Below are 13,510 nucleotides of genomic sequence, written 5' to 3'. Positions count from 1 at the left end.
GCTTTCATGAATATGCCGTATGTTAGGCCCAGTTCTCAATTATTTGTGGAATTTCTTGCATGTGGCAGGAGGTTTTTCTGCAATAGATGAATAAAGCAGTTGACGTCCCTATTGTGTTCCAGACAGACAGATATTCTGCTCCAGATATTCCAGAACACTTCTGCTATGTTCTAGAGACTAGTGGCCCTCCAGATGTGGTTAAATTCAGATGCATCAGATGCAGGCAGCATGATGGAGAAGCAGGAGTGACTGGAGCTGTGATCCAATAAGATCTGAAGGACTATAGATTCCACATTGCTGTTCTACAGATTGCCCCAGTTTGAAATTTGGAAATAAAAGCTAAAGAAGTTCAGCTAGCTTCAGGAGTGCACCAAGTAAATCTCTTCTAGAAAGTCAGGGGGAAATGCTGAAACAGATTTAGAAGTTGTTTGGGGAAAGGAGAGGGAGGAGAAGTTCTAACAGACAACTAAAACTCCTTGCACTTGCAATAATAATGCAATAATAATAATAATTTATACCCCGCCCATCTGGCTGGGTTTCCCCAGCCACTCTGGATGGCTCCCAACAGAATATTACAAATACGATAAAAAATCGAACATTAAAAACTTCCCTAAACAGGGTTGTCTTCAGATGTCTTCTAAAAGTCAGGTAGTTGTTTATTTCCTTGACATCTGATGGGAGGGCGTTCCAACAGGGTGGGTGCCACCACCGAGAAGGCCCTCTGCCTGGTTCCCTATAACCTCGCTTCTCGCAATGAGGGAACCGCCAGAAGGCCCTCGGCGCTGGACCTCAGTGCTGAACGATGGGGGTGGAGATGCTCCTTCAGGTATCCTGGGCCGAGGTTGTTTAGTTCTTTAAAGGTAAGCACCAACACTATGAATTGTGCTCGGAAATGTACTGGGAGCCTATGTAGGTCTTTCAGGACCAGTATTATATTGTCTCGGCGGCCACTCCCATTGCTGCAAGGAACTGTTTGGTTGGATGCCTCCCTAAGAGATTTGATTCCCCCTCTCAGCATGTTTAGCAGCCCCCACTCAACTTCATCTCTGTGTATGGTGCACCCTTTGCAAATCTGGTGCCCCCGCCTTCAGCCCCAGCCGGCACACTCAGAGGCAGAGGAGCTGCATGCCACGAATGTACATGGCAGTGAGGGATGGGCGCACAGTGAAACAATTCATTGCAGGTCTCACAAAGCATTTATTTATAAGGCTGTAACAGATTACGCTGCCTTCTTGCTAACCACAGATGTAACAAATCCAAACCCAGCCTTGGAAATTTTGTTCTCTCCTTTTGCAACCATTCTCTGTCCTCCGTGAAGCATATTCCACCCCCCTTAAGCCAAGATTAGGCAGTTTGCTGTTGGCTGTGAGTCCTGTAAGAACAATGTCCCTGTCTCTCAATCTGGCAACTGGCCGTTTCTACCTGGCCTGGAAGAACTGGGTTCCTTTTACAAAGAGTGCTGCTGCTGCTTAAGATGGGCTTTGCACCAGGGTGGTCTGAAGGAGTATTAAAATCTTTGCATCCCCAGGTGTGAAAGGGAAGAAGTGCCTACCTGCCTTTCAACAGGCCTCCATGATATATCCCAAGTGTTGACTGAATTATTAGAGCTCATCCACACTTCCACTTGTCCCAGGGCCAGAGAGCTTTCCCTGGGAAAACCTGCCCTTTCTCACTGAATCAGAGCAAACAATGATACGCAGAAAACCAGATGGATGTTTGATGCTATTCAGCAGTGAAGAGTGATTTTTCCCTTGGAAAAAGCGGCTGCAACAAGCAGAAGTGTGAACAAGCCCTTGTTCTCACATTCTTTGTGTGGTTTGCGACGTGAGATTTAGAAGAGGTGTTCAAATGTTGCTTTTGCTGCCCCGGTATCACCTGGCTGGGGCAGATCATCTGGTAAAATGTGAACAACCCCCCCCCAAACCCTTTTGCAAAACATGGACTCTGAACAGGGGCTGCAGTTCCAAGCTGTCGTGCTGAGTAGCTCGAAGGAGTGCGGTTCACTTGCTTTCCTGCTAATGGGATGAGGCAGCTGGTCTTTGGGGATTAGCAAGCAGTCAGCTAATGGATTTGGGTTCAAGCAGCTGTCCCAAGTATCATACATCACTGAGCTTAATGTGCAGGAACCAAACTCCAAAGACTTTTAAGGAGACGCCGGTTCCCCCTACCCTGTACTTTGGCTGGGGAATATGGGAGGGGAAGGTGCTAGACCTGCTTACCAAATTCTGCTTTTGTTTTTGAAGGAAGCCCTGCCCAAATTATGTGGCCCTTATCCCCCCAACTTGCAAGTGGGTGGCAAGATTGCAGGTCTACTCTCATAGCGTGGAGATGCTGTTCCAGAAGTCCCTGGAGCTAAGAGGGTGGTCGGCTGGGTTTTCGCATTTGCTTTTACAACTCAGAGCGCTTGGAGACAATATTTGCTCTTCTTCCTCCTCTTCCTCCTCCCAAAACAACGAACTGCTTCCCAGAAACTGTGCAGCAAGAGGGCAGCAACCCAAACTCCACAAAAATTGACCGGGTTTCAGCACTAGCCAAGTGAGCATTTCCTTAAGGCAATGCTCAGAAGCATAGCTGCCAACCGTCCCTTATTTGGCGGGAAGTCCCTTATTCCAGCGCCGTGTCCCGCTGCTGTCCCTTATTGATGATGTCCCTTAAACTTCCCGGGTTTCAAAGGAAGCAGCTCCTCTCCCTCCCTCCCTGCCGGCCAGGGAGGAGGGAGGCTCCAACTGTGTTGCTTGGCTGCGTTGCTCACCCAATAAGGAGTCTAAGAACGACTGGGGGGTGGAGCTTGCATGCCTTGTGCCGATCAAATCGGCTGCATTGCCTGGGGACTCGCCTTTGCTCAGCGCTTCCCAGTGGAGAGGTGACGGTGGTTTTCCTTGCTGCATCCCCTTTGCCGGGTTGCTGTGCTGTGGGAACCACCGCTTGAGGCTTCGTTTGGCTGCTGGCTGGGCTTTCTGCCTTTGGGCCTTTGGCTCGGTGGGGCTCAGAAGTTTAACCTACCTGTGCTCTGAAAATCCCTTATTTTGGCTGATGATCCCTTATTTTCGAGGCTGATGGTCCCTTATTTTCAAATCTGTAAGTTGACAGCTATGCTCAGAAGGTTAAGGTGCCTCATGGCACTGAGCTGCCTCAGGTAGAAGGGTTATCCTTCAGTGGCTGCTGATTCTGTATCCTGCTCTTCAAAGTGGAATGTGTGGTGGACTCGTGAGGCAACTGCTGATCACTAGAGTGCTCCTGGTAAGCTGTGGTGCAAAAAACCCCCACATCTTCTGACTGTTGTTGCTCTTCAGCGTGATCTGTCTCTGATCCCCCCCCTCCCTCCAAACAACAGCAGTTCATGAGTGCAATTGCATTGTCCAAATTCAATGGCAATGCGCTCTACGTGGGGCTACCTTTGAAGGTGACCTGGAAACTACAACTAACCCAGAATGCGGCAGCTAGACTGGTGACTGGGAGTGGCGGCCGAGACCACATCACACCGGTCTTGAAAGACCTACATTGGCTCCCAGGACATTTCTGAGCACAATTCAAAGTGTTGGTGTTGACCTTTAAAGCCCTAAACAGCCTCGGCCCAGTATACCTGAAGGAACGTCTCCACCCCCATCATTCAGCCCAGACACTGAGGTCCAGCGCCGAGGGCCTTCTGGAGATTCAGCACCTTGGATTTGTGCCTGAAAGCAAACTCTGGTAACTAGTGTGGTGGGATACATTCATTGAGGTCCAGCGCCGAGGGTCTTCTGGCAGTTCCTTCACTGTGAGAAGTGAGGTTACAGGGGACCAGGCAGAGGGCCGTCTTGGTGGTGGCACCTGCCCTGTGGAACATCTTCCCATCACACGTCAAGGAAATAAACAACTATCTGACTTTTAGAAGACGTCTGAAGGCAGCCCTGTTTAGGAAAGTTTTTAATGTTTGATGTTTAATCGTGTTTGTAATATTCTTTTGGGAGCCACCCAGAGCAGCTGGGGAAACTCAGCCAGATGTGCGGGGTATAAATAAATAATAATTATTATATGCACTGTACTGAGTTAGGCTGCAGCACAGCATAGTGGTGTCAGTCTCCGAAAGCTCATTGCCCTCACTGGGGCTTCTGAGCAAGCTGTCTCTGGCCTTTTAATCTGCCACCTTGAAAACACACTTAACTATTCCATACCAAATATGCCACAAGAATTATTTTTCAAACAATAACTAACTACATTGCAAAATTGTTGTCATTTTGTTTCCCTGCCCAGGCTGTGTCCAGATTTCCTATTTTGTGGGGTGTTTTTATTATTATTATTATTCAGCTGCCCGATACCTAGAGAACTTTAGCTATTTAGTAACTAATAGACACAGCCAATAAGTACATCCTGATTATACTACTGTTCTCATCAGCCTTTCTCCCTGAAGAAGAGCTTATGTCTTATATGCACCAATGATTTCTGCTTCCCTAATTAAAAAACAAAAAGGACACCCTGGAATGTGATCTCCCTTCGTTTCCAGAAATTAAACAGTACAGTAAACTGCATGAATATAGGGACATGGGTTGTGCTGTGGCTTAAACCACAGAGCCTAGGACTTGCCGATTAGAAGGTCGGCGGTTCAAATCCCTGCGACGGGGTGAGCTCCCGTTGCTTGGTCCCTGCTCCTGCCAACCTAGCAGTTTGAAAGATAGATAGATAGATTCTTTATTGTCATTACACACGTGCAACATTGCACAAGTGCAACGAAATTGGATGCCATCCCTTAAAAACAACAAAAGCAAAACAACAACAACAACCAACAAACCACATTCCAGCCACACCCACACCCATCAATCTCCCAGGTCACACTATCGAGTTACAGCATTCAAAAGGGCCACAGCTCTCGGGTAAAAACTGTTTTTCAGTCTATTTGTCCTTGACTTGTCCAAGTGCAAGTGCAAGTAGATAAATAGGTACCACTCCGGCAGGAAGGTAAACGGCGTTTCCGTGCGCTGCTCTGGTTCGCCAGAAGCGGCTTAGTCATGCTGGCCACATGACCCGGAAGCTGTACGCCGACTCCCTCAGCCAATAAAGCAAGATGAGCGCCGCAACCCCAGAGTCGGTCACAACTGGACCTAATGGTCAGGGGTCCCTTTACCTTTACCTAAACTGTATGAATTCATGTAACACCCCCCCACACTTTATAGAAGAGGTGAAGCTAGGGGAAGTTGGAGTAGCCATGTGTTGGTGATGGGGGCTTCATCTTTCCCTGCCTGCTGTTTTTCCAGTATCACTCGTCCCCTTCACAAGACTTTCTTTTAGGTGGACTGCAAATTGCATCTTCAGACACAGGACATTTTTGAGCTCTGCTGAGCGAGGGGAATTTCCTTGGGTGTGCCATTTTGAGCAGAGACAAAGGGCAGGAAGAGGAACGAACACCCGTACTCCTAGGAAACTTCGCCTGCTTAAAATCTCTTGCAAGGTTGTAATAAAATAATAATAATAATAATAATAATAATAATAATAATAATAATAATAATAATTTTTATTTATACCCCGCCCTCCCTGGCCAGAGGGGATGTTAGATCTTTTCCAAAGCATCAATATAAGTTTCTTGATGAGCTGCTACATGCTTGGATGTAGATTTTGATCTTTCATGGGTTTGGCTTTTAAAAAATACATAAAAAACACCAAAATATCGCTATCCTTTGTTCTTGAGAGGTATGTGTGTAAGTCTACAAGAGTAATTTATAGAGCTGAAATAATATTAGGAAACCAGTTGAACGGCAAAAGCCACAAGATGAGGCTTGCCCCAAACCAGCAAAGTGCAACAGATTTGGCTAGACTTCTTGACTTCCCTTCTACTGGTGCTTTTTCAGTTAAACCCCCCCCCCCACATCAAACTTTTCTAAGCCCAAAGGAATACACTAGTAAAAATGGGATAAGCACCATTTGGAGACATTCACGGTCATACATTTGAGTGCTGAAAACTTTCAGAGCGTTCTGGAGCTGACCAAAGTGTCTAGAAGTCTTGGGAACTTTCTTTGGCTTACATGCTCTGAACAAATGGTTTTCATACCTTGATCAATGTTGTTTGTGCTTCATGGCCTATGGATTGATTAATGGGTTAATTGGTGCATGAAGGATCTTGCATTAAAGCAGTAGATTGATCTTAATACCACTTCCAGCAGTATAATTGGATATCAGTCAGGAGCTTTTCTAAAGTTGCATCTGGCCCCAATATGGAAACTTATTAGGTTGGAGCAGTTCCAGGGAATGCTGGAGTTCCTTGTAAGCATGTTAAAAGTTCTCTCAATTCTTGTCTGAAGGGAAACCTCTGAGGTTCAGCAAAACTACCAAGGAATTCCAGTGGATGTGTTTGGAGATTTCACATTAAGGATATTTTGCAGGAGGCTTCAGCAGACCCCTATAGGAAACATGTGTATGAGTTTTTGAACATCACATGGTTATTATACATCACTAAGTATTTGGATGGGGACGCGGGTGGCGCTGTGGGTTAAACCACAGAGCCTAGGACTTGGCGATCAGAAGGTGGGCGGTTCAAATCTCCGTTATGGGGTGAGCTCCTGTTGCTCGGTCCCTGCCCCTGCCAACCTAGCAGTTCGAAAGCACATCAAAGTGCAAGTAGATAAATAGGTACCACTCAGGCAGGAAGGTAAACGGCATTTCCGTGTGCTGCTCTGGTTTGCCAGAAGCAGCTTAGTCATGCTGACCACATGACCCGGAAGCTGTACGCCGGCTCCCTTGGCCAGTAAAGCGAGATGAGCGCCGCAACCCCAGAGTCGGTCACGACTGAACCTAATGGTCAGGGGTCCCTTTACCTTTAAGTATTTGGATGATCAAATTCTCTACTGGAATATACATACAAAATCAAACATAGAAGGCTGGTGCTTTTACTACCATATAAGGCTATTTGAAGGATGCACAAATCACTAGCACACATAGCAAATGAAGAAGTATAATTGGAAAGTGTGCAGAAATGTCAGAACTAAAGCAAATACGATCAGCAGAAGACACACGACCTTACAAAGAGATATTTGCAAAGGTGCATAGGCAGAATCTGAAGAAATTTCACTTCCCAGAGTCCCCAGATAGCAAGGTTTGTAAACGAAAGATTTGGAAATGGTGGGTATCACACGAGGGAAGGATGCTTATCATTTTCTTTTTTGGGGGGGAAAATGATTCTAAGACACAGCTTAGCTGGTTGCAGCTCAGAAGCCCAGAATCTCAGGAGGCACTCAACCTTCTCCCAAGAAGCACTTTCACCAAGAGTCTTAGAGAGAAGTGAGTTGTGCTATGTCCCCTCTTCCCACTTGATGTTATGCATTGAATCTGTGGCAGCGGCTTGGCAACTAAGCTTAGAAATGTCTGGTTGCGCTGCCTCAAATAGTCAAATAGTTGAACGTGTGCTTGCAGGCTCACAGCCAGACTCTGCTTCTACGATCTTGCTGGTGAACGGGCAGGCACTTACACATGGACATAAGTGGCTGCAACAGCTTCAGAACTTGCCACCCGATCATGGAAATCAGGGTGGTCGTGCGTACAGCTCCCATGGGGAAGAGGTGCTGGCTGAATCCTTTCCATGAGAACTGTTAATGTGAATGTTGGGTCACGGTCATAGCATCAACCCAAAGAAGCATCTCTCTCTCGTTCTCTCTGTGTGTCCACCTTCTCTTTTTAGCTTAATGTCATGAATAGTGTCAGTAGCTCTGAAGACGTCAAGCCTCTGCCGGGACTGCAAGGGATGGGAGCCATGAATTACGCATCCACAAGCCCAGGATCGCTGACCAAGCACATCTGTGCGATTTGTGGGGACAGGTCATCAGGTACCAAACCTATTTTAAGCTCTTGACAGCAGCTTGTATATGAAGATACTTGGCATCTTTAAGGGCATTGTGTCCACCCCCACAAAATAAGATTGTATTGATTGGTTTTGGTGCGCGTGGCGCTGTGGTCTAAACCATGGAGCCCCTTGGGCTTGCCGATCAGAAGGTCGGCAGTTCGAATCCCCGCGACGGGGTGAGCTCCCGTTGCTCTGTCCCAGCTCCTGCCAACCTAGTACTCCGAAAGCACACCTGTGCAAGTAGATAAATAGGTACCACTGCGGCGGGAAGGTGAACGGCATTTCCATGCACTCTGGTTTCCATCACGGTGTTCCGTTGCACCAGAAGCGGTTCAGTCCTGCTAGCCACATGACCTAGAAAGCTGTCTGTGGACAAACGCTGGCTCCCTCGGTCTGAAGCGAGATGAGCACTGCAACCCCATAGTCGCCTTTGACTGGACTTAACCATCCAGGAGTCTTTTACCTTTTACCTTAAAAGAGGTTGAACCTGGGATTGAACCTGCAGCCTTTCGCTTGCAAAGCCTGTGCACTACCTGCCCCTGCCATCATCTTAAAGAAAAAGGGCCCTTAGCTCCAACAACTGAGGCTGGATGGGGTCCTTTACCTTTTTTTACTTTTATGCCTAATCTGTAGTCAGATATTCCAGGGTATTACAGTTCTGAGCACTGTCATTCTTTATGGAATTGGGTGTTAACATGGGAACTTGAGAATCTCACACTTAAATTTTTGTCAAGGCAAATTTCAGGCTCCCCTGAGCTGTATAATATATGGAAGCAGCCAGAAGCCTTGGCTATTTCATTCTACATGACCTTGCCTCATTGATTTTCTAGTTGAGGTCAGTAATTCCTGCTCCTGGCCTTTTAAAAAATCTTCTCCCCAAAGACCAAACTCTTTGAAAGCACAGTATTCAGCAATGCATATTCGGCATGTTACACACAAACTTTCTGATTGATGGATTGAGGACAGACAAGCATCCCCCCCACCAAACAACAAACAATTAATTTATTGAATTCACTGCCACAAGACAAGGTGATAGACATGGGTGTAGCCAGGATTTACGTTGGGGAGCGGGGCAAAACTGAGCTGTGATGCATTTGGTCAGTTAGTTAAATATTTTTATTTATTTACTTGATTTAGGGTGGCAGCTGTCCCCTTGCCCCCTGGCTACACCCATGGTGACAGGCACCATCTTAGATGACTTTATAGCAGAGTCCTATACGTTTCTTCTGAGAATCAAGTCCCATTGAGTTCCATGGGGCCTTCTCCTTAAAAGGGTGATTTAACAAACCCATTGCCAAATGGAGCCAACATGTTCAGGGGCTATGGCCTCCAGGCCTTGCTTTTAGTGGGCTAGTTGGAGGCATCTGTTTGATCTTATTTTGGGAAACTGGACTGGACGGATCTTTTTGCTTAATCCAGCAAGGGGGGGGAGGGTGGTCTCTAATGTTCTTAAGTCTCTTAAAAACTACTTTCTGTCCCCAACCTTAGTTTGGCTTGGCAGACAGGTTGAATGTTGCCAGGAATTGGGGTTTCTCAAGATGAGAAATATACTATGAGGCATCCTGTTTCTGCTGGTTAAAGGATTGGATACTTTTGGACAATACAGATGTATTGGATTTAGAAGGATATGATAACAGATTCGGATGGCACGCCTATTTGTGGTATGATAAGGTTAAAATTCATAGAGGCTTCTTAAACCACACTATAAGGAAATCAATTTATGAGGTATGGAATAGATATAAAACGTTGCTAGAACGCAAAACTCCATGGTGGCTGTAATGGCTTTAGGGGTTGCTTGTGCGTAAGTTACCGCCGCTCTGGGCTAGGTTGCCTGGTTAAACCGTTTCTCTCTGGACAGCCATCCACTCCGTGGCTATTCAGTCGCTGGCAGAATCCGTCAGTGGGTGTTTCTTGAACCTCTTCCAGCAAAGAAGTTCTTTGACGCCCAGTCACCGCCTACTTTCCCTGCGCGGAAGTCTTCTGCGCAGGGTGGGTGTGGGCAGCGGAGGACCTGTGCTCTCCTCGCTGGTCTCCTGCGAAGAGTCCTGGAGCCTCCTCTCTGCTTCCCCCATCGGCCCCCCTCTATCCCTGGTGTTGCGCTGATTTTCTTCCCCAGCCGGAGACCTGCCTCTCTCCCTGCTTGGCCCCTCTCCAGCATTGCTGTGGAGCCTCGCCTCCTCCCCTAGTTCCGATGGCAGTTCCCTGACAGTGGCTTTCACATTGTTTAGTCGTTTAGTCATGTCCGACTCTTCGTTACTCCATGGGCAGGGGTTGCTAAATCAACTCCATAGAATGGAGCGAGGGAGGTGAATTTTAGTGTTGCCCAGGGTGCCGCTGAAATTTGAGAGCCCAAAGTCCACCACTGCCTCTCTGCACCTCCCTCGAATCGCTTGCTCTCGTCTCCTGACATGTGCTTCTGCCTTCTTGCCAGGGAAGCACTATGGGGTATACAGCTGCGAAGGCTGCAAAGGCTTCTTCAAGCGGACCATCAGGAAGGACCTCATCTACACATGCCGCGATAACAAGGACTGCCTAATTGACAAGCGCCAACGGAATCGCTGCCAGTACTGCCGCTACCAGAAATGTCTAGCGATGGGGATGAAGAGGGAAGGTATGTCCGTTTGGGGAGGCACAACACACACACTCCATCCTTGGTTGCGCTGGCCAGAATAATCTGGACAATTGGTAGCCCAGAATTCCTGCTCTATCACTGCACTGGATGAACCAGTCCCACAGCAGTTGGGAGTGAATTCACAGTGGGGCAAACATATTTCTATTATTTCTATTATTTCTATTATTTAGTGCTTTTTTCTTTAAAAATGTTTAGGGGTACTCTCATTTTGACTCTAGAAAATCACCATTTTTTAGTTCAAATCTGGAAAAATAAACACAGTAAATGGACAAAAGTACAAAGATTCACAGAATGTTTAGGGGTATGCATACCCCTGCATCCCCCCAGAAAAAAGCACAGTTATATTTATATTTTATATAATTATAAATTTTCCCTTTTGCTTACTAAAATTTTGGTCTTCCTGATTTCTGATTTTTCCGGTCATTTTCCCCTTTTCGGCATAACCCATCAACTTGATCTGCCATTCTTCTCTGGTAGACACTTTATCTTCTTTCCATCTCTGGGCCAGAGATATTTATACAGTGGATGCTCGGGTTGCGAATGTGATCCGTGTGGGATGCACATTCGTAACCCGCAGCATTCGCAACCCACGTCTGTGCGTCTGTGCAGGCGCGGGTTGCAATTCGGCGCTTCTGTGCATGCGCAAAGCACAATTTAGCGCTTCTGCGCATGCGTGACCCCCCGAATCCTGGAAGTAACTCGTTCTGGTACTTCTGGGTTTCAGCAGTCCACGACCCAAAGAAACGCAACCTGAAGCGGCTGTAACCCGAGGTATGACTGTATTTATATCCTACCTTTTCCCCTGACAGGGAATCAAGGTGGTGTACAGCTAAAATAGAAGCAGACACTTCAGTCCTCCACACTGTCTGTACAGAAGAGAACAGGAAAGCTATTGGCTGTCCCACCTTAGGCTCCCTCTGCTAGTAGCAGGAAACAAAATGCAAATTGCAAACCAAAAATCTCATTCCAACCAGAGCACTCATTTCTTGCAAGAGTGCAAAGTGAATTGCCAGGTGTTAAACCGAGGCTGGTTTCTTCCAAAAAAATAAGCAGTTCCGCTCAGGGCAGTGGCATAGCATGGGGGATGCGGGGGGGGGGGGCGGCCACACTGGCCGCAACATCTGGGGGTTAGGGTTAGGGGGCGCAAATCCACGGGTTAGGGGGCGCAAATTACTTGCCTTGCCCCGGGTGCTGACAACCCACGCTACGCCACTGGCTCAGGGTTTCCATGAGGATCCAGGATGGAGCCCAAATAATCAGTCTAATAATAATAATAATAATAATAATAATAATAATAATTTATTTATACCCCACTCATCTGGCTGGGTTTCCCCAGCCACTCTGGGTGGCTCCCAACAAAATATTATTATTATTATTATTATTATTATTATTATTAGCGATAAAAGATCAAACACTAAAAACTTCCATAATCAGGGCTGCCTTCAGATGTCTTCTAAAAGTCAAATAGTTCTTTATTTCCTTGACATCTGATGGGAGGGCGTCGATGTTGAAGCCGCAGTAACATTTCTCACAATAGGGATTTGGTGCTTCTTGAGTTGTATATGCGAAGAGAAAGGGAGAATGTATTGTACACACACCCACCCACCCACCCTTTCTAATTGGGTTGGCTTAATTCCTCCCAAGGTTTTGACATGGAGAAGAGCCTGAGATTTGCTTTGAGTTGTAGCTTCAGTACAACCTCACGGCAGCATTGCTGCACTCGCACGGTGGCGACGGCAGCCGAGCCTTGCAATCTCCAAGCCTACTAGTAGACAAGGAGGTTGCATTGCTATTTCTGCCTTGTCTTTTGCCTACTCTCTACTTTCAAGTGTCAAACTAGACATCAGCAGCCTTGTCGGTGAGTTTTACCTATACGTCAACACAGATTTCCTCCTCCTCTCCCCACGACTAGCAAAGAGGAAGAAATCGTGCGAAATAAGCAAGCTAATGTGAATTGGCTTGATTTACCTAACTCAGGAAGGGACGCGGGTGGCGCTGTGGGTTAAACCACAGAGCCTAGGACTTGCTGATCAGAAGGTCGGCGGTTCGAATCCCCGCAAAAGGGTGAGCTCCCCCTGCTCGGTCCCTGCTCCTGCCAACCTAGCAGTTCGAAAGCATGTCAAAGTGCAAGTAGATAAATAGGTACCGCTCTGGCGGGAAGGTAAACGGCGTTTCCGTGCGCTGCTCTGGTTCACCAGAAGCGGCTTAGTCATGCTGGCCACATGACCCGGAAGCTGTACGCCGGCTCCCTCGGCCAATAAAGCGAGATGAGCGCCGCAACCCCAGAGTCGGTCACGACTGGACCTAATGGTCAGGGGTCCCTTTACCTTTACCTAACTCAGGGGTCAGCAACTTAAGGCCCATGGGCCGGAAGTGGCCCACGGAGGTCATTTGACCAGCTCACTAGCCGGCTCCGAACTGAGTTGCCCGCTCTCGTGCTGCGCTAAACCAGCTCATTTCTGCGGCACCGAAAATCGCGTCAGTGCACGCGCAGACGCTGGAAATTGCGGGCACGCATGCTCACACACAAGAGAGATCTGGCCCACAAAGGGATCTCCATGGGACCGATCTAGCCCAGGCAAGATAAACCTTGCTGACCCCTGACCTAACTCATGCGGGTTTCTAAAACTCTACTTTTCTCTGTGTCACAAAATATATATCCTCGTCCAGGAAAGGCCTTGTAGAAGACCTGTTTGAAGACAGAAAGGGAAGAAACATGGTGGACAGAGGAAGGTTGTTCGTGGCACAAGCTGAAAGGGAGGAGGAAAAAGGAGCGGGTGTATTTAGAGGCACGGGGGTGGGGTGCCTTGTTATGTACTGAAGTTCTCACCCTGGGCCAGCAGGGGGATACTGTAGATAGTTTTCACTCAGGCCCGCATATGCAAATAAGGAATTGAAAGTGACGTTCAGTGATTGGATAGTTACAGAAAGTTGTTACTGTTGCGTTGTAGTTGAGCTCTATATAAGCAGGCTGGCTGAACCCTTCAGTTCAGTTCTGTTCTGGCCTTCTGAATAAACAAGAGCTGTCTGAAGAATCGCTGTGTCGTCTGATATGTTCACCCACAACTTTG

The 13,510-nt window shown here is 47.3% G+C and overlaps 1 protein-coding gene across 2 annotated transcripts in view; it reads left to right on the top strand.

Annotated features, from left to right (window-relative positions):
• The window catches only part of RXRG (retinoid X receptor gamma), an 82,433-nt gene that overhangs the window by 52,467 nt on the left and 16,456 nt on the right, over positions 1–13,510 (top strand). For both annotated transcript variants that reach the window (XM_053391371.1, XM_053391372.1), the window contains exons 3-4: positions 7,646–7,790; positions 10,239–10,418. In XM_053391371.1, the coding sequence (XP_053247346.1) occupies positions 7,646–7,790; positions 10,239–10,418 (325 nt within the window). The remainder of the gene's footprint in view (positions 1–7,645; positions 7,791–10,238; positions 10,419–13,510) is intronic.

This window comes from Podarcis raffonei, chromosome 6, assembly GCF_027172205.1.
Source record: "Podarcis raffonei isolate rPodRaf1 chromosome 6, rPodRaf1.pri, whole genome shotgun sequence".
NCBI lineage: Eukaryota > Metazoa > Chordata > Lepidosauria > Squamata > Lacertidae > Podarcis > Podarcis raffonei.
This window is presented reverse-complemented; position numbering and strand designations above follow the sequence as displayed.